The sequence below is a fragment of the Zychaea mexicana genome (genome assembly GCF_025766255.1).
Source record: "Zychaea mexicana strain RSA 1403 chromosome Unknown BDB00scaffold_63, whole genome shotgun sequence".
Taxonomy (NCBI): domain Eukaryota; kingdom Fungi; phylum Mucoromycota; class Mucoromycetes; order Mucorales; family Lichtheimiaceae; genus Zychaea; species Zychaea mexicana.
The window spans coordinates 147169-165457 of record NW_026516726.1 but is presented as its reverse complement, the minus strand read 5'-3'; the positions used below and the strand labels follow the sequence as shown (position 1 = coordinate 165457).

Sequence of the window (18289 nt, the reverse complement as noted above, 5' to 3'; positions counted from 1 at the left end):
GGTCGTGCAGGGAGAGACTGCTGGAGAGATTCCTGAGTAAAAAGTCCTACTTTCACAACCTACATCTTTCTTACAGTGTTTGTCGCTGGTTAAGCCTCTCCTGCTGTTTACTTTATCACTTTAAACATATTATTGCTAATTTAATACGATCTCATTGAATCCAAGTGGTTCTGCTTGAGTTAGCTGCAGTTTTACCTGCCTGCAAAGATGCTTCCCAAGGAGGCTGAATACGAGCCGAGGAACGGCTTTCAAGAGCGATTTCTATGATGCATACATACAACTGCCGGTATTGTTATTCATTGAAAACCACTGCCCGTCGGACGTCTATAGTTGAACAAAAACATCATAGCAAGCCAAGATTCTGCTTAGAACGATAGAATTTGAGAATGTAAGTCTATGTATCTATAAGCTAGTAATCTCAAAATCATACCGAAACACACAGAGCATGACATAGAGAACAGTCTCTACTATGTTCGATATCTTGCTCTCATTACTAATAAACACTAAGTGATGATATCATAGGAGAAGCTCCTCTAGCTCTTCTTTTAAAAAGCGCTTATCATGCCGCAAAACATCAGTACAATCCATTATCATGATATAGAGTGGTTTGATCTTCTATCTGAAAGAGTTTGCATTAGCTAAAATTCAGAACAATTGTATACAGCCGGCGTTCACTGTACGGTGACAATTTACATATGCACATTTGTGCTTCATTTAACTTTTATGCTTCAGTGATTGTGGGGATGTAGTTTCAGCTGAGCTCTTCTGCTTAAGTTTCACTGCAGAACGATGTGGGGGAATTATATTTAGCTTAAACTGTCGCTGCATGCTCGTGGCAAGGTGGATGTCGAGAAGGCAAGACAAGAAGCGTCGCGCTGTCGTTGTCTGTACTACCATTTGAAACTTGAGCTTATGAGTATGATACAGTACTTGTCAGTAGTAATCTTAAAAGCTGGTGGATGTGTAGCTGAGAAAAGTAAAAGGAGGTTGTTTATCGACCTGTTTAAATGTCACATCATGTTTGTCGCGTGAAGCTGCAAACAACGTGCATTTACTATTTGTTATTTATCCATACATGCGCATGGCGTACTTCATCACCATCTTCATTGAAAGAGGGAGTGGTGCAGAACTGCATATCCAACAGAAGCAGTATCGTCCATTCTAGGATACGACTATGGGTACACCAACCCAAATCACAAAATTTGCGCGGGGCAGCTTTGAGAAGTTTGCTGTTCAAGCGGCGGCCAATCAGAATCGATAAGAATTCCCATGGTTATAAAGTCCGGCTATCTCAGCTCAGTTGCCTTTTCGCTTCTCTTTCCCTTATCTCCATGCTTTTCTATTTCGCGCAGTCGTAATCGTCATAAACGCGGCCTTAAGCCAAGCACAGGTAAATTCCTTTATAACACTGCTTCTGCTGCTTTACACACGCTCACACCCGTGTTTTAGCTGTGAATAACCGTAGTGGCCTTTTTCAAAGGTCCACCAACTTTTTGTATGTGTCGGTAGTGTTTCTGGGCACGTTTGCAGGTTCGACTCCTGGCTTGACACAAAGGTGGGCGCTACGTCGAGGTCTATTGTTCATTTTGGGAGACCATTAGTCGCATCGGCCCCGCGAAGAAGAGCTCGATCACCTTCAGTGGCTATCCTGAACGATCGGGTCCCGCCTTGGACGATCACAAGCGTGTCTGTTGTAGCCTGGACGTGCCGTACTCTCCGGAGTATGGTGTGTCTGTCAGATAGTCCTGAAATAACGCTTGAGGGACTGAGGGAATAAGGAATTGACGGAAAAGGCATTGGCATTGGTGTCATTCCTGAAGGCTTGCTGGAAGGATTGGCGGTGTAGGTTCCAGCTTCGAGCTGGGACTGAGGCTGTGGTGGACATGGAGGTTGAAAGGTGCTTTGTGCCTTTTCTCAACCTCCTTCTTTCTCGTTCATTGTCAAACTAATGGACGAGAGAACTGCCAATGCCTTCTTCTTTTTCTTCAGCTAGACACTTTTTTGACCTTTGTTATTTTTCTTATATTCTTTGAATCAATAAAATAGCTCTTCCATCTGTAACCTTTACGTTTTTTTAATAGCGTGTATCGCGCGACCTTTTGTCGCTTTGATGTAATAGACGTTTGCGATGGCAACGGAGGCATAAGTGACAGCTAAAAGTCGTTGATATAATAGTATGGCCTGTTCTCGCTGTTGCCCAAGACAATGTACTTGCCAACGGCGTACTGGTGGAATCGTCACAACTCATGATCCCCACATGGACTCTGCGACCGAGTTGTCAACGCTGGCTTCACTGGAAGACACTTTGCATAAATCAAAGCGAAACCCTCCAAGCACGCAATCTCGCGACAGAAGTTCATGAATCTACCTCAGCACTCGCTCAGCTACACAGATATTTAGTGTAGTTCCTGGCAGTCCGCGTCAAAGCATACGCGCAACAGGGCGAAGTCACTAAGGTGTATAGTGATGCCTTATTCTTTGTCGACAACTTCCCCGGCTATTTGAGGACATATGGTATCGCCGCACGTATTTTTTATCAGACAACAGAGATTTAAGAAAGCAATAGCGATATGCGCAGGGTTCTGAATTACGGTGCTGACAGACACATTATTCTACCTCTCCAATGAAGCTCACCATATGCTTGAAAAGCGTAAGAACATGATGAAAGTACAACCTTCCGATGTGCTCACCGTGATCCTAAACGAGCTCTCTTTTGGTGACATCCTTCGGTGCATGACTGTATCCAAGGCGTGTCGCCAATGCAATATTGATTGTCCTACAATTGTCACGCTACAAAACTAATATCTACATTCGAATGGCATAGGATCCTGCGAACTGCGAACAGAATACAACGGGGGTGTGGATCTAGCATGGCACTTGGATGCGTGCTATGTCTTGAACAAGTAAACAACAACGACAATGAGATATTCTAGTAACAACAGCACCAGCAGCGGTAAAACCCACATTTCGTCGCCATGTTGTAAAAGCGATGGAATAAGGCCTAAAAAAGAAGGCACTACTGTAGGAAGGCTGACTGCAGTAATAATCTTCTTGTAGCTCACATATTAGGAAGACTAAGAACCGCCTACTATGTGGTGCTACATTGTCTCTTTTCACGCAGTCTGATACTCTATCCACTGCTCCATGTTAATCAATGGGCAATGTCTGTGAGCGTGATGAAAATACCCTGATGGTGACTGCGCTGTGGGTGTTTCTTAATTATCATAACAACCATTAATTAACCAATCACATAACTTTCTTGGGGGCAGGTTGCCAATTTCCGTTGTTCTTTTATACTCTTTACTGATAATGGTAGATGGGCAGGAATAGTAAAGGGAATAGAGCGAATCAACCAAGAAGCAATCATAATCTTTTTTTTTTTGGAACGGAATATGATTTTAATGTGTCTGTGTGTCGAAACCACTGCTCGCTACACGGTGTGGTATCGTTATCTCAGTCATGAAAAGAAAGGGATGCCCTTTGGTTGGTGGAAGAAGCAATCAGATTATGCGTAGTGCTCGACTGCTTTGTCTCTTATTAATCATCTCAATGTAATCCAAGTATTACAACACACGTCTGAAATGGAAACGCATGCATCGTCTTTTGCACAAAAAAATGTATCGATATATACTCAATAAACGAACGGTCACCTTCTGGATGAGGAAAAATGCTCTGGAAGTTATGAACTGATTCAATATTATAAAACTACCATGTTTAATGTCAGTACATTATCTACAAATAATGTACTCTGATATTTTCCATGTAGTATATTGTGAGAGCAATACACCCTTGAATGCCAGAACCTATTTTGTATTGGCTTCAATTATCCTCCTTTTGATATATGTTTGTTGCAGATCAGTAAAAATTTTTCCCTACAAAACAGATGTTGCAAGCTGCAAGTTGATGTTTTTTTTTCTTTTGATATGCCAAAAAACCCGCTGCAAAAAATGTAGAGATTGCATTTGCCGAGAGTTGCAAAACTGGAGGTCCACTGTACAGTATACGCTATAAAGTATGTGCATGTTTGCTTTCAACTGGTCAGAAGATATTGTCATCATATTTGAAATTCTGTAGATGCAAATATATTTTCAACCTGAAAAGTATTAATACACTAGCGATCAGGCACTGCTAGTAGTAGACGACAAAACTTGACAGCATTTGAAGTCATGGCTTAAAGCTTGGCCACCCATGCATCACTTTTTTAATTTACAGATCTTACAGTGAGCTCTCGACAAACATAAAGCAGCGGATTTCTATTGAGCAAAAATTGTGAGGTTGGAAGGAAAGAGCGGCTACGAATTGACCAAGTCAAGATTTATATATACTCCTTATTTTAAAAAGATGCAACTCTTACATGTTCTGGTATAATCTAAGCAAAAGCACAGTGGTCACCCGTTAATTTCAAGCTTGAAATTCCCAATGTTTTTGTGAAAATAAATGAAAGCTCTTGCCAATGCGGCAAAAGCATTTGCTAATGCGGTTGAAGCATTTACTAAGTCGGCGAAAGCACTTGCCGTGAGGCATCGGTGAACAGCTCAATGAGGGTGCGAGAGAGTTTGAAATTGGAGAGGCTAAAATAAGGTGTGGTGAAATGAAGCTACTGCGGCTACGAATTGCGGTATAATACGATATAAAAGCGATGTCGATTTTTATACCTAGCACGCCAAGCACATCTTCACATCTTTGCATGTTCTCTGCATGCTCTCAAATCAAAGCTACAGTATACTACTTTTAACAACATAAAATTCTTAATAATGCTAGGTTTGGCAAATTAAAAAATTAGGAGTAGTAGGCTTTACGTATCATTTAAGGACCTGTATGTAATGCATGGTTATGCATATTTTTTTCGCCGTGCAAAACTACGATGTACATTTTTATCATTCGAAAAGATCAAGCCGACTTCCGACTAGAGGACCGTGGATGCTCATAAAATATAAAGTATATGTGCACTGTTTATCTTTCATGCTCCTTTTCTTTTTATTTTGGCCTTCTTTGACTTAACCCTCAAGGCGCATATGTGAGAAAACCTCCTGGAGCGTATCTATTGCCAGAGAAAGAAAGTATAACCAATTGGGCTGTGTAATATGTAGGGTGAACATCGGATCCGTTGAGCATGGTCATTATGACTCTAGGAAATTTTCCAGAGACAACTACGTCTCGGTTACTGAAACTGATGGTGCCATAGCAATACAACGGGACGACCTTTTAAATATGGGCCAGTCGTCTACATCACCTGCATCATCTTTTGATTTCAAGGAACAGAAGCAGCAGCCTACTGCGACTGGCGCAGCTGATTTATCCTCAATGTCAACTAATATCGATGGTGGCTATGCATGGATCATCGCAGTCGGTTGTATTTCTGCGTCCCTCAACGTTGGTATCCCATCGACATGGTATGTATTATCGTCCAAGATCTATACTTTGTTTCTTTACTTTTAATCATATGCTAAATCATTATTATACATATATAAACAACTAGGGGTGAATATTGCTTTACTCGATTTATCGAAATGAAAAACACTTCTGAGTTCTTCTTGCTGATACATGTAAATGTACTACATACATTGCTCTATTTTTTTCTATTATATCGCTTCTACTTATTGAAGGGGTAGTGCAAGACGTTTATCTCAAAAAACAGTTCTTTTCGTCGGATCCCAACATATTGGTGCAGCTGTCGTTCATCGGTGTACTGTTTAACGCAATCACATATAGCTGCATTTTTCTGACTACTATTTTGCTCCCTTTTGTCGGTATGCGATTGCTACTGTCGGGTGCAACGATTATGATATCTGTTGGCTTTGTTCTATCAGGCCAGGCGACACATGTTAGTATTGTAAGAATGAGGTACTATTGTGGTACACTGAATAATAAATACAATATTACCTAATACTATTGTATAGGTATGGCATCTATACCTATCTTTTTCTCTCTGTATTGGAATTGGCGCTTCGATAATATATGGGGTAAGTATATTCTTTGCAACTCTTTTTGTTTCTCTTAAACATTGAAACTTCTTTGTTTAATTCATCATGCTTGTGCTGTACTGTATCTGTACGCGAGTGGTACTTACCATCTTCAGCTATGCATGGGAAACATTCGACGCCATATTCCAACAAATAGGCCATTATTCATGTAATACCACAATGGTTCGTCAAAAACCGAAGTACAGTATTCGGGCTACATGCGAGCGCCATTTCCCTGCCTGGACTGTTCATTCCTTTTTTGATAACTTACACCGTTAACATACTCGGCATTACTTGGTAAGTGAATTCGCTCCCGCTTTTAGAGACACAGGATGGGATATAAGCATGGAAAATATGTATGAGGAATCGACAACACTTAAATCACAACAAGCCATTTGCCTAAATTAACTTGTGCTATCATCATAGGATGTATCGGATTCTGGCTCTGCTATTTTTTGTAACCAACACGACCGCTGTTTTACTCATCAAAGAAAGACCTGCTACTTTAGCTCAAAGCAATAAGAAACAAGGATTGAACTTGCATACTGGCATACTCAAAAATAAGTCGTTACTGCTGTGGACATTAATTGGACCAGTTACTGGTTGGGGATTTTATATCGTATTTGCCTTTTTACCTAGTAAGCGTGACTTAAAAGTATGTGATGCAGTAGATGAGCGTTCTCTCATATATAATACGATGAAATTATAGCATATGCAACACACATTGGTCTTTCGGGATACATCGGATCCGCGACAGTTACGTTATTCTCTAGCGGAGGTCTCATCGGCCGCATCACAATTGGGTACGTGAAGTGTAGTAATACGTGTTCGCTGTATATATGCAAAAACTATACTTACATAGTAAGCACTTAGCTTTGTAGCTGATCGATTAGGAAACCTGAACACGTATATACTTGTCACATCGATAACAGCTGTTCTGATTTTCGTCAACTGGATGCTCGCATTCAGTATGCCAGCATTATACACATTCGCATTTTTGACTGGATTCTTCTGCGGAGCACCATTTGTTTTAGGTAAACAAAATTTATATCTATACAGAGTCGTGCTTGGAAACAAATGCTGTTTCTTGGTTATATGATAGCAACAATTGTAACGCTGTATGGCGGTTGTAACTTTTTGATGTCTGCACTTTCTGTATGTAGGCTCTCCTATTACGTTGGCTATTGTAGGAATGGAAAATTATGCAGCAGCAACAAGCTTCAGAATGCTAGCTTATGTATTCATTATTATTGGTCCTGTCGTCGCAACTGCCCTTGAAGGAATAAGCCAGACACCATTCCTTGCTTTGAAAGTTTTTTCAGGAATGGCATATATTCTTTCCATAGTAATAGCACTGATAGTTAGGTTACGGACATCACAGCTGTTAGTTAAAAAAGTGTAATAAAATAATCATTTTCATGACAGTGACTATTGTTTGTCTGCCACACTACTATGTAGCCAACGACCGGCTATCAAAGATTTAATTCAGCGCAGCAAAATGTCCGTTCCTTGTTCCTTTCTCCCAATTCCCCAACGACAATGTCCATTCAAGTTGTACCATTAGGAGCAGGTTTGCAAAGAAAAAGGCATAACACACTTTTTTTTAAAAGTGACATAAACACTGACTTCAAGACTATTAGGTCAAGATGTCGGTAGAAGCTGCGTGCTGGTCACGATCAAGGGAAAAAACATAATGTTTGATTGCGGTATGTACTGCATTGAAGCATTGGTCGATCTTGTCAAAAAAGTGGCAAAGAGAGCTGAATCGTACGTAATTTGTTTTTATATAGGTATGCATATGGGCTACAATGACGCGCGACGATTTCCAGACTTTACATATATCTCGAAAACGGGACGATTCACTGAAATCTTGGACGCCGTCATTATCACTCACTTTCACCTCGACCACTGTGGCGCCTTGCCCTTCTTCACCGAAATGTGTGGCTACGACGGACCCATCTATATGACACATCCAACAAAAGCTATCTGTCCTATTTTACTCGAAGATTATCGAAAAATCACAGTTGAGCGAAAAGGCGAAACAAATTTCTTCACATCGTACATGATCAAAGACTGCATGAAGAAGGTTGTCCCTATCAATTTACACGAAACCATCCGGGTCGACGACGATATTGAGATAAAGGCTTACTATGCGGGGCACGTGCTTGGTGCAGCCATGTTCTACGTGCGCGTCGGCAACGAATCTGTAGTGTATACGGGCGACTACAATATGACACCAGATCGACATCTGGGCTCGGCGTGGATTGATAAAGTACGGCCCGACGTCTTGATCACCGAAAGCACGTACGGCACAACGATCCGTGACTCGAAACGAGCTCGCGAACGTGACTTTTTGAAAAAGGTGCACGACTGTGTAGCCAATGGAGGCAATGTGCTTATTCCAGTATTTGCGCTGGGTCGTGCCCAAGAACTGTGTATATTGATTGAATCGTATTGGGAACGCATGGGGCTCCAAGTCCCCGTGTATCATTCTGCTGGCCTGACAGAACGTGCCAACGATTATTATAAGCTTTTTATCAACTGGACAAACCAAAAAGTGAAATCTACATTTGTGGAGCGCAACATGTTTGATTTTAAGCACATCCAGACCTGGAATCGGACACTGCTCGACCACAAGGGTCCCATGGTGGTGTTTGCAGCGCCAGGCATGCTCAATTTGGGGACTTCCCTCGATATATTCAAGCGATGGGCGCCAGATTCAAAGAACATGGTCATCTTACCGGGTTATTGCTCTGCTGGGACAGTCGGTGCCAAGGTTCTACAACGTCAAAAGGTTATTGAAGTCGATAAGTTTACCAAAGTGCACGTCAATCTACAAGTTCGTAACCTGTCATTCAGTGCTCATGCCGATGCCAAGGGTATCATGCAACTGATTCGTCACTGTGAGCCTCGTAACGTCGTACTTGTTCACGGAGAAAAGGGGAGCATGGATTTTCTTAAAGGCAAGATCGAGAAGGAGATGGATATCCCCTGTTTCAATCCGCCCAACGGTGTCAGCATCAGTATCAAGACGCGCTTATCTATGCAAGCAACCGTCAGCACCGAATTACTCAGATCGTTCCTCGTAGCGGATGCAAAAACCCGGATCAAGGCATCAGAATCTTCAGCCGACACAGTTGGACCACCTCGGGGTATTCCCATCAGCGGCACACTTGTGATGCGTCGGGATGATACCAACCCCAACAAGTCTATAGTCAAACTCATATCCAACGAGGAATATAAATCCGAATTCCAGGAGCAACAGCAGCAGCGCTAGTCCTTATATTTTTCTACCTCATCGCGACCCATTCTCTACCTTTACTGTTTCCCGCTTTGCATCTTGAATTTGTAAATAGTTACTATATATTTTAATAAGAAACAACAAAAAACTTCGTGTTTAATGCAGTGAAGAAAGTGGGCGAGAGACAATGATAGATTTGGTATGGACTGTAACTGGAGTGTTGAGCGTGTGTGTGTGTGTGTGGTGTGTGTGTAATGCCTTTTTAATACGAGTGTGTGGTAAGTGGAATGATAAGGTGGGGAAAATAACATTAGTTTAATCTACGCCCAGAATCTTCTTGAGCTTCACAACGAGTGCCCAATCTTCCTTGGACATATCCTTTCTGAACGACTCCTTGAGAATGTCAATAGACTGGCGGGAGATTTTACTGTAGTATTCGTCCGTATCGTCAAAATGACGGCCGTACGTCAATGGGTTCTCGTGTACTGGCTGTTCAATCTTGATAGCGACACCAGCACCGGCCGAGCCCTTTCTGACCACGTCCAATGACTTGTGGTCCTTCTCGATAGACGTGACTTTACCAATGCGGACCACTTCACGCACACCTTCTGCATTAGGTCGGACAACGCAAATAGGCGTACCAATGCGCAATTGACCCTCCACAATGTCGACACCCATGACGATAGGGTTCTTCTTCATGAAGATAGCACCAGGAACCATCTTGAGGACACAGGGGAACACGGCCTGGCCAGCTTGTTCCTTTCGCTTGGTTTCCATCATGGTGTTGCTGTACTCTACGAAGCGATCGAACAAATGGTAGATGATGTCGGCCTTGAAAATCTTCATACCGAGATCTTCAGCCATTTCTTCAGCTTCCTTCTCAACCTTGACGTCGAAGCAGAGCATTACGGCATACTCCTTGGCCTTTTCGACCATGACACTAGCCTTGATGACATCCTTTCTGTGCACAGGACCAATGTTGATGCCTGAAACAGGAATGTTGCTGACACGCAAAAATTCCAAAAGGGCTTCGAGCGAACCAAGTGTGGAAGCTTGTACCCACACACCACGACCTTGACGGTTGATCGTGCTCATCAAATTGGTAAGATCGGACATGACCTCTTCCTTCAAATCATCTTCATCGTCTTCAGGACCGACAACAAGCAAACGCGAACCAGCAATAGCCTTTTCGAGATCGGGGGCAGAAATCTTGACACCCAAGGCGGCCTTCACGGACTTGTGATGGACGTACTGAGACTTAATACGCAATTCTCGCATAGGCTGGGGTGTCAACAGAGCACGGACCTGAGTGACAATGGGGCCGTTCAAGCCGCACACAACAATCTTGTCACCTTCGTGCAACCAGCCGTTGACAAGGACGACATCGATGGTGGTACCCAAGCCTTCAATGACCTTGACTTCCAAGACGGTACATTCGAGCTCAGTGACATACATCAGCTGGTTGCTCATACGGGTCTGGGTCAAGTTGACCAACAAATTCAACATATCGGGCACACCTTCACCGGTGACAGCAGAGGTGGGCACGAGCGAAACGTACTTGGCAACGTTAGGATTCTTGTAGTAGAGAGCGGCGTTAAGACCTTGCTCGGCAAACAGCAGCATGGTCTTTTCCAAACGAGTCTCGAATTCTTGTTGGACAGACTTCTTTTGCTTGGCAAGCGAAGCTTGGAACGAGTTGTTGGGAATCGCCTTCCACTGGAAGAGACGATCGATCTTGTTCAAGGCGACAATGAAAGGCGTCTTGCGGTCACGCAACAAACGAATCGATTCGAGCGTCTGCTGTTCGAGACCGTGCATGATATCGACGACCAAAATGGCAATGTTACACAGCGAGCTACCTCTGCTTCTCAGGTTGGTGAAGGACTCGTGACCTGGTGTGTCAATGACAAGCAAACCAGGAACCTTGAGCTCTTCGACACGATCCTTGCCCAAGACAGCCGTCTTCTGTGCAATGGCATCGGCAGGGAAGTAAGTGGCACCAATCTGCTGCGTAATACCACCAGCTTCACCTTCCTGCACGTTCGTTTGACGAATCTTGTCAAGAAGCTTTGTTTTACCTTTTCACGATTAAATCGATCAGCATCCATTTTCTATATGCACAACCATTACCATCCGAACTCCCCCCCAGATGGCATAAAGAAGATAAAAAAGCCTTACCAGTATCGACGTGACCAAGAATACAGCAGATAGGTGATCGGAGATCGTCCTTCGAACGGGCTGCAAGGGCATCCTTCTGTCGCTGGGCGCGACGAGCAGCAGCCTCCTCCTTGCGCTGCAAGGCAGCACGTTGAGTGGGAGACAAATCTTCGTCACTGTCTTCATCGCTGTCATCCCAGCTCTCGTCGTCAGAATCTTCAGAGTCGCTCTCTTCCTTCTTGGGTGCTGCCTTCTTGGTGGGAGCTGCATCCTTCTTTGCAGGAGCCTTTCCTTCTTCCTTATCCTCGTCCTCTTCACTATCCTCTTCCCAGTCATCCTTGATATTTTCATCGGATTTGGCTCCTTCTTCGTCAGTGCTATCAGCAGCCTTCTCCCAGTCATCATCATCAGCTGTAATGGGTGAAAGATTGTCAGTATACACGTCATTTCCAAGTTGTTGAGTACCCCATTCATCAAACACAGCAGTGAAAATATGAGAAGCAAACTTACATTCTTCTTCTTCTTTCTCCTCTTCTTGCTTCTTCTTAGCCTCTTCTTCGGCCTTTCTTCGTGCCTCCTCTTCCTCCTGACGTTTCTTTTCTTCTTCCTCACGCTTCTTGCGCTCAATTTCTTCCTTGTTGGGTTTCTTCTTCTTCTTCACAGTGTACACAGGCTTCTTCTTGGGTCCTTCGCCTGCATCACCCTGAAGAGCTGCAACTTGGACTTGGCCAGATGCCAGCATTTGCTCGTGACGAAGCTGTGCCTTTCGTTGCGCTTCCTTTTGTGCCTTGGTCAGAAGCTTGCCTTCCTTGCGCAATTGTTCCTTCTTGGCCTACAGAAACAGCAGCGAATTTTTTATATTAGGATAATCCAGCAATCCCAGGTTGAAAGGTGTGCAAAAATGTAGGTACTTACAGCTTCTCTTTCCTTCCTGAGACGCTTAGCTTCGGCTCTACGCTCTTCCTCCTCGGCTTCAAGTCGTTCTTCTTCTTCTCTAATCTTACGTTCTTCTTCTTCCTTGCGCTTGGCTTCTTCTTCAGCAGCCTTTTGGGCTTCCAGCATTTTCTAATCGGCAATAAGAATTGAGTCACACAAATCTTAGCAATAGACCATCGTATGAATAGCAAAAACATACTCTCAAAGCCGCAACGCCAGCAGGACCCTTCTTGCCCTTCTTGCCACCAGCAGCAGCAGCAGCAGCGGCGGCGGGAGGAGGTGTAGGAGCGGATACTGGCTCAGGTGCCTTTGATGCTGGTTCATCCTTCTTCGCAGGAGTCTCTTGCTTCTTCTTTTCGAGATTGGCCAGACGCTTGGCTTCCTTTTGTCGTTCCTTCTTTAAACGCTCCTTTTCCTTTTTGGACAAGACACGCTTAGGCTCCTCGGCTTCAGGCTCGGGCTCCTTTTGTTGCTTTTTGTTGTTCTTTTTATTTTTGCTATCGTTCGACCAATCGTCGTCAAAGTCGTCAGCGTCATCTTCAGCTGCGGCAGCAGGTGCAGGCTCTTGTTCCTCCTCCTCTTCGACGGCGAAATCTTCCTCGTACTCAGGTTCGGCCTGCTTGTTCTTTTTGTTCTTTTTACCCTTCTTCGATGTAGGCTCAGGAACGGGCTCTGGCTCTGGCTCTTCATCAAGCAATTCGTCGAAATCTTCTGCGTACTCGGGTTCAGCTTGCTGCTTATTCTTTTTGTTCTTTTTACCCTTCTTCGAAGCAGGTTGTGGTGCCGGCTCTGGTTTAGGCTCTTCTTCTTCCTCTACTGCGGCAGCAAAGTCCTCTTCGTATTCAGGCTCGGCCTGCTTATTCTTCTTTTTGTTCTTCTTTGCCTTAGTCTTTGCAGCTTTGCTGACCATGGCCATAAGTCTAAATGTAAAGTACATTAATTGTTATGTTAGCACAACCTCCCCAAAAAGCAAGGCAGGTAAGACAATAAGATAGCTTTACCCATCGTCATCGTCATTAAGTTCGGCCAAAGCGTCAAAAGCAGCAGTACGCTTTTCTAAGGCTTCGCCATCCTCTTCGGGCTGGGCAGCACCCGTCGCGACAGCTTCCTGTTCAAACTCTTCGTCCCTGTATAACAGACGCGTTTGATAAGTAAAATGTTAGAAGGAAAAGATTAGCACACAAAAAAAAATGCTTGAAATTAAAATTTTGAATTCCTACCAGTAATCGTCGTTTTTCTTTTGCTTTGAGCCTTTCTTTTTTCCCATTTCGTAAATTCGTTGGCAGTGGAGGAGACAAAAGGAGGTGTGTTTTTATACGGCCCGCCCGCTTTTTTCAGCACAGATCGTGCCTACAAGCCACCTACACCAAACTAGGCTTTATGGTCAAAACTGCGGAACAATGTTCCGCAGTTCCGGCAGTTCCACAGTTTCGCAGCAACCTCTGTGTCAAAGCAACAACTTTGGTGTGAAAAAGTAACGTATTAAAAATGTTTGTGTCAAACTGATAGTCAGTATCGTATCATTACTGCCTAATGTGACACATTCGCCTGGACGTGCGAGATGAAAAAATAGAACTGCAAATTCAGCGATGCATACGAAATTATCTCAACAACTGCGACTGGAGGCAACGACTACAAGTCCCTCAATGCGATCGTCATCAACTTGGAAACTGCGCCAAATACAAATGATATACCGGTAACACGACGTACGACGAGGCTAAGCAGCGTAAGACCTTGGAGGCGCTGAATAAGGATACAAATACTCCCAAGGCCACCAATGTCGCGAGATGGGGTAAAGACCGGGAGCGTGTCAAGAAGAACGTTGCTGCGAAGAGCCGGAAGTCGAAACCTGCTGTAACAACAGTCAGCATCATTGAAAGTATAAACGTACACGATAAAGGCATAGCCATATCTCCCATTTTTCCATATCAACTCTTGGTCATGGACGTGTAGGCAAAAACTGATTCTTACATTAACAAAACCGATCGAGCGCCGTTTCGCATATCTAAAAAGTGTTTGGACCGCTCAGGTAATTTCTATCCTCGAACTGGCTTATCCGTATCTTCTGGCCATCGGTAAGGCTATCAAATGCGACCAGGAGATCGTATCAATCCGACGAATATGCAAGCATGCTCACTTGCATTGTCTGAACAAAGCGATAAGAGTGGCATTAACTCTTATTACATCGCCCTCTCGTACCGATTGGTTCACAACTTTGACTTTCCACTCATATTTCCTCAATAAAGACACCTTTGTAATCGCTTACGATTACTGGGGGAGGATTTTCTTATTGTATCGATGGTAATATGCAGCATAAATCTCTTTCGAACAGATTACATCTTATATTGTAGATATGCTAAAAGCTTCTAGCATTCCTACTTAATTGATTGCCAGTGTAAATGCGTAAACGGAAAATGACCTGTGTGCCTTTAAAGGGAAGAGAAATATGTAAAGGAATGGCAGAGTGCTCCAAAATTCACGGAATGATACGAGACATATACACATGACGTTGATCATCAAGGTAGCAATAAACTATAAGTTATTATGCACTTGCTGGTGCGTTGTGTATGGGTTGATAAGTCCATAATGCGGCCTTTCGAAGTGCTTACTATTAACATCAGGAAGAGACTCTTCCACTTTCGACAGATCATATTTTCCAATAGCTAAGACTAAAACTAAATGCTTTTTCCAGCTGTAGCAATAAGTTGAAACGACGCAGATTTAAATTCGGGAAATTCGGTCATGTTTGACACAACCATATCTTTTTGACGTAACAGAAAACTTGCCACCATGGACTACGACACAGTTGTTCTCGACATTGAAGGCACCATTACTCCCATTACATTTGTCAAAGATACACTGGTATTTTTTTTTCTCTCGCGTTCTTCACTTACCGGCAAAAGTTTCGTGTTTTCCAAAAGAGAGGAACTTTGAAGCTGAGAACTTGGGACATTGTTTAAATGATAGTTTCCCTATGTCCTTAAAGGATTAGACGCGTTCCTCGATCGTAACTGGGGATCCACTGATCTCGAATCATATGTTGAACTGTTGAGAGAGCAGGTATGATAATAAGCATTTTTTTTTGGTACCGCAGAAACTACTCAGGGGTCACGTCAAAACGAAGGAACTCAAACTGTGTATTGTATATTCGTAGGCTCAAAAAGATGTTGGTGGTGGTGAAGCCGAAGCTGTTGTCATTCCTAAAGAAGGGTACGAAGAAAAAAACAATTAGCGTATGCAGCTATCCTAGCAAAAGTACTCGTTTCTTTTTAGATAAAGAAAGGTTTATTCATACTCTCTCCTATATGCACACGCACGATCCGCAGAAAGCCGGAAGAGATCAAAGCAGCTATCAAGAAAAATATTGAATGGCAAATGGCAGCTGATCGCAAGAATGGCGCCCTCAAGGCATTCCAGGGATTCATGTGGAAGGATGGATACAGTACGGGTGAACTCTGTGGCGAGTAAGTAGTCTACATGGGATACTTTTTCTTGAAAGGGGCCAAGTTATCGTGTCCTAAATGCTAACCTTTCTTAACTCAAAACAAAGGATCTATGCGGATGTTGTCCCTCTTTTAGATCAGTGGCGAGCAGCTGGCAAGCCTATTTACATCTATTCATCCGGCAGCGTACCTGCACAAAAACTCATTGTTGGGTATTCTGACAAAGGCGATCTATCCAAGGTATGATCTTGAGAACGAAATGTTGGGAGTTATTTTGCAAGAGCTAAAGCTGGAAAAATGCTTCTATTATTACTAGTACTTTTCAGGATACTTCGATACTGCTATTGGATTGAAGGTGGAAGCTGCTTCGTACGAAAAGATTGCACAAGAAATTGGCAAGGATCCATCACGCATTCTGTTTGTGAGCGATAATATCAAAGGTAAACCACAAGATGACGAGCTACAATATATAATAGCAGATAGAGGAATCAGACATTGTAGATGCTCCACGTGTGCTGACTCTACGATGTGATTGTATAGAAATCCAGGCAGCAAAACAAGCAAAGTATCAGGCGGTGATCTCGGAGCGACCGGGGAATGCGCCTCTTGGTCCCGAAAGCAAAGACTTCAAGATTGTTACCTCATTTGAACAACTATCTCAGTAAAAGTGCGCTATGCCAAAAGTTATCTGTTTTACAGTCAATCGTTGTTGATAAGAAAATGCTTTGTTACATAAAAAAGGGAAAAAAAGGTATACATTTAAAAAAAAGACGATGAATCAATGCATGTTTTTTGAGAAAGCTGGTATGAGAGAGAAAGAAACGCAAGGGAGATGAAAGAGAAAAGGTTTCTAGCCTTCTGTCTTCTCGCCGCCACCGCTCCCGGCGTCATTACCGCCTCCGCCACCACTAGGTTCGCTTCCACCAGCCGGCCCACCGCTTTCACCACCGTCTGCACCTTTCTTGACTGGTTCAACATTCACGCCGAAGTCTCGGCCGCGGTTGTAGAAGAACTGCCAGCCAAAGGAAATTAGGAACAGGACAATGATGACAGCCATCATGCCATACACCTTTCGATCAATGGTGTATTTGACTCGATGCAACGGGTTTTGATCCAGGACGGATTTAACTCCAGCGATATATCCGGTATGGGTGAGGAAATCAATGCCGACAATGAAAATATAGGCGCCAGTAAAAGACGTAGCAAAGAGGACAACATAGCGCTCGCCAAAAAATGTGATGGCTGCAAAGAAAAGTGAGATGGCGACAAGGAAACAAGCTCGTGGCACGTTCTATTACATGTATGTTTCGAGGAATAGAGTTCGCAACATGTTAGTATTTTGTACTAATACATAAATAAACACTGTAACAGAAGAAGCAGATGAAGTTTTGTGCTTACCTGAGTGATAACCAAATCTTCGCGCCAGCAGAGGATGAACAAGCCAAAAGCAAGGCCTCCCATACCTAAAATGATTACAAGTAAACATTTGTATGTGTATACAAGTAATGTTCGAAGCAACAGGTTCTATCAAGTCGAGAGAGAACTTACCACCGACAAGATAAATGGATACATTCCAAAGGAATGAGTAGAGGATGGCTCCGAGAACACCTAGACCTGCAGGAACAGCGAGCATGGTGATGGCATCATTCGTAAAACCATTTGCAGACTGGCTGTTGGTCATGCCCACCCATGTAATGAGACCTATATCGAGTATTTGGAGCATGTTTTGCTTTTGTATTGAGTATATGACAAGTCTATGAACAACATCTATGTACTCAATAGCAAGTGGCGAGAGAACGTTACCAAATGTAAGGAAGCCAGCGACAGCTAGTGTCGGACGGAAGCAACGAAAACCAAACACCATCAAATAAAGCCCAAGGACAATGAGCACTGCGCCAGCGACGCCCATCTGCGGTGTCACCCAGTCCTCGCCGTAAATGGCCTCTACATACATATATTATCAGCTTAAAATTTTTGTTGCCATAAAAACTATACGAGGAAAATCTTCGAACCTGGAGCATCGGAATAATCTTCTGAAGATGATGTCTCTGTAGCTGTTTCAGTAGCTGTAGTAGTTTCTGTTGGGCAGTCATCATCACTGTTATTGTCGTTATTATCATCATCGGTATTAGCGCGAGCAGCAAGTAGGTCGCGCTTTTTATTGTCGTTGTTGTCTCTCTGATGACAAGACGATGATGATGTTGGGGTTGGAGTAGTGTTGTGAAAGTCTTGTACCCCACGTTTGTCGAAAACGACATCGACCTCCACCGGTGCTGCCGATGTAGTATGATGACGAGGAGCAATAAAAGTGCCAATGATAAGGAAAATCAGTAGTATAGTGTAGATCAAGCGCATCGTTCAGAGTGGTGTATATGTGTATGCTGTGATCTGCTTGTCGTATGTGTGTGATAGTAAAAGTAGAATACAAAAATACAATGAAAATGTTACTTTATGAGTAGAAAGAAAGAAGAGAAGAAGGCAGTCGTTTCGAGCAGTATATGTTATTTTTGGGAGACGGTAACCGTATATAAACGGTGTACACAACAACA

General features: G+C 43.3%; 8 protein-coding genes across 8 annotated transcripts; 4 read left to right on the top strand and 4 right to left on the bottom strand.

The window, feature by feature from the left end:
* Nucleotides 1–1267: 1267 nt before the first annotated feature.
* Nucleotides 1268–1617, top strand: BDB00DRAFT_834999 (uncharacterized protein; the record flags this gene model as incomplete). Its single annotated transcript, XM_053124369.1, has 1 exon — nt 1268–1617. A coding segment is annotated over one exon (182 nt), but the record flags the coding sequence as incomplete, so codon positions are not given.
* A 4027-nt stretch (nt 1618–5644) lies between these two features.
* Nucleotides 5645–7365, top strand: BDB00DRAFT_914878 (major facilitator superfamily domain-containing protein; the record flags this gene model as incomplete). Its single annotated transcript, XM_053128694.1, has 7 exons — nt 5645–5824; nt 5901–5963; nt 6121–6260; nt 6390–6601; nt 6673–6766; nt 6837–6997; nt 7127–7365. Coding segments are annotated over 7 exons (1089 nt in total), but the record flags the coding sequence as incomplete, so codon positions are not given.
* A 98-nt stretch (nt 7366–7463) lies between these two features.
* BDB00DRAFT_834992 (beta-lactamase-like protein) lies at nt 7464–9347 on the top strand. Its single transcript, XM_053124368.1, has 3 exons — nt 7464–7533; nt 7604–7669; nt 7754–9347. The coding sequence occupies exons 1-3, from the start codon at nt 7503–7505 to the stop codon at nt 9238–9240; spliced, it is 1584 nt and encodes a 527-aa protein (XP_052977318.1). The 5' UTR covers nt 7464–7502; the 3' UTR covers nt 9241–9347.
* BDB00DRAFT_834990 (P-loop containing nucleoside triphosphate hydrolase protein) lies at nt 9348–12570 on the bottom strand. Its single transcript, XM_053124367.1, has 5 exons — nt 12497–12570; nt 12277–12426; nt 11872–12193; nt 11383–11772; nt 9348–11282 (listed from the first exon to the last, which is right to left on the bottom strand). The coding sequence occupies exons 2-5, from the start codon at nt 12421–12423 to the stop codon at nt 9520–9522; spliced, it is 2622 nt and encodes an 873-aa protein (XP_052977317.1). The 5' UTR covers nt 12424–12426; nt 12497–12570; the 3' UTR covers nt 9348–9519.
* BDB00DRAFT_517955 (uncharacterized protein) lies at nt 12359–13690 on the bottom strand. Its single transcript, XM_053117697.1, has 3 exons — nt 13518–13690; nt 13299–13424; nt 12359–13217 (listed from the first exon to the last, which is right to left on the bottom strand). The coding sequence occupies exons 1-3, from the start codon at nt 13562–13564 to the stop codon at nt 12449–12451; spliced, it is 942 nt and encodes a 313-aa protein (XP_052977316.1). The 5' UTR covers nt 13565–13690; the 3' UTR covers nt 12359–12448.
* On the bottom strand, nt 13590–14249 carry BDB00DRAFT_834989 (uncharacterized protein). Its single transcript, XM_053124366.1, has 2 exons — nt 13895–14249; nt 13590–13756 (listed from the first exon to the last, which is right to left on the bottom strand). Exon 1 carries the CDS (start codon nt 14214–14216, stop codon nt 13956–13958), a length of 261 nt encoding a protein of 86 aa, XP_052977315.1. The 5' UTR covers nt 14217–14249; the 3' UTR covers nt 13590–13756; nt 13895–13955.
* Nucleotides 14250–14702: 453 nt separating this feature from the next.
* BDB00DRAFT_517899 (2,3-diketo-5-methylthio-1-phosphopentane phosphatase) lies at nt 14703–16452 on the top strand. Its single transcript, XM_053117696.1, has 8 exons — nt 14703–14745; nt 14990–15199; nt 15284–15357; nt 15452–15507; nt 15624–15761; nt 15848–15980; nt 16057–16180; nt 16281–16452. Exons 2-8 carry the CDS (start codon nt 15088–15090, stop codon nt 16403–16405), a joined length of 762 nt encoding a protein of 253 aa, XP_052977314.1. The 5' UTR covers nt 14703–14745; nt 14990–15087; the 3' UTR covers nt 16406–16452.
* A 40-nt stretch (nt 16453–16492) lies between these two features.
* On the bottom strand, nt 16493–18273 carry BDB00DRAFT_834981 (uncharacterized protein). Its single transcript, XM_053124365.1, has 5 exons — nt 17753–18273; nt 17544–17684; nt 17289–17441; nt 17139–17203; nt 16493–17031 (listed from the first exon to the last, which is right to left on the bottom strand). Exons 1-5 carry the CDS (start codon nt 18093–18095, stop codon nt 16591–16593), a joined length of 1143 nt encoding a protein of 380 aa, XP_052977313.1. The 5' UTR covers nt 18096–18273; the 3' UTR covers nt 16493–16590.
* Between the last annotated feature and the right edge of the window lie 16 nt (nt 18274–18289).

Excerpts from the sequence above, each read along its gene's own strand:
- BDB00DRAFT_834990 (XM_053124367.1), bottom strand. The coding sequence starts at position 12,423 with ATGCTGGAAGCCCAAAAGGCTGCTGAAGAAGAAGCCAAGCGCAAGGAA. Across the intron at positions 12,194-12,276 it reads TCAGGAAGGAAAGAGAAGCT|GCCAAGAAGGAACAATTGCG; the intron begins GTAAGTACCTAC and ends CTGTTTCTGTAG. Across the intron at positions 11,283-11,382 it reads TCTTGGTCACGTCGATACTG|GTAAAACAAAGCTTCTTGAC; the intron begins GTAAGGCTTTTT and ends AATCGTGAAAAG.
- BDB00DRAFT_834992 (XM_053124368.1), top strand. The coding sequence starts at position 7,503 with ATGTCCATTCAAGTTGTACCATTAGGAGCAG. Across the intron at positions 7,534-7,603 it reads AGTTGTACCATTAGGAGCAG|GTCAAGATGTCGGTAGAAGC; the intron begins GTTTGCAAAGAA and ends CAAGACTATTAG. Across the intron at positions 7,670-7,753 it reads AAACATAATGTTTGATTGCG|GTATGCATATGGGCTACAAT; the intron begins GTATGTACTGCA and ends GTTTTTATATAG.
- BDB00DRAFT_834981 (XM_053124365.1), bottom strand. The coding sequence starts at position 18,095 with ATGCGCTTGATCTACACTATACTACTGATTTTCCTTATCATTGGCACT. Across the intron at positions 17,685-17,752 it reads AGATTATTCCGATGCTCCAG|AGGCCATTTACGGCGAGGAC; the intron begins GTTCGAAGATTT and ends ATATGTATGTAG. Across the intron at positions 17,032-17,138 it reads AAGATTTGGTTATCACTCAG|AACGTGCCACGAGCTTGTTT; the intron begins GTAAGCACAAAA and ends TACATGTAATAG.
- BDB00DRAFT_517899 (XM_053117696.1), top strand. The coding sequence starts at position 15,088 with ATGGACTACGACACAGTTGTTCTCGACATTGAAGGCACCATTACTCCC. Across the intron at positions 15,508-15,623 it reads GTTGTCATTCCTAAAGAAGG|AAAGCCGGAAGAGATCAAAG; the intron begins GTACGAAGAAAA and ends CACGATCCGCAG. Across the intron at positions 15,762-15,847 it reads ACGGGTGAACTCTGTGGCGA|GATCTATGCGGATGTTGTCC; the intron begins GTAAGTAGTCTA and ends CTCAAAACAAAG.
- BDB00DRAFT_517955 (XM_053117697.1), bottom strand. The coding sequence starts at position 13,564 with ATGGGAAAAAAGAAAGGCTCAAAGCAAAAGAAAAACGACGATTACTG. Across the intron at positions 13,425-13,517 it reads AAGAAAAACGACGATTACTG|GGACGAAGAGTTTGAACAGG; the intron begins GTAGGAATTCAA and ends TCTGTTATACAG. Across the intron at positions 13,218-13,298 it reads CTTAATGACGATGACGATGG|ACTTATGGCCATGGTCAGCA; the intron begins GTAAAGCTATCT and ends CTTTACATTTAG.
- BDB00DRAFT_834989 (XM_053124366.1), bottom strand. The coding sequence starts at position 14,216 with ATGGGAGATATGGCTATGCCTTTATCGTGTACGTTTATACTTTCAATG.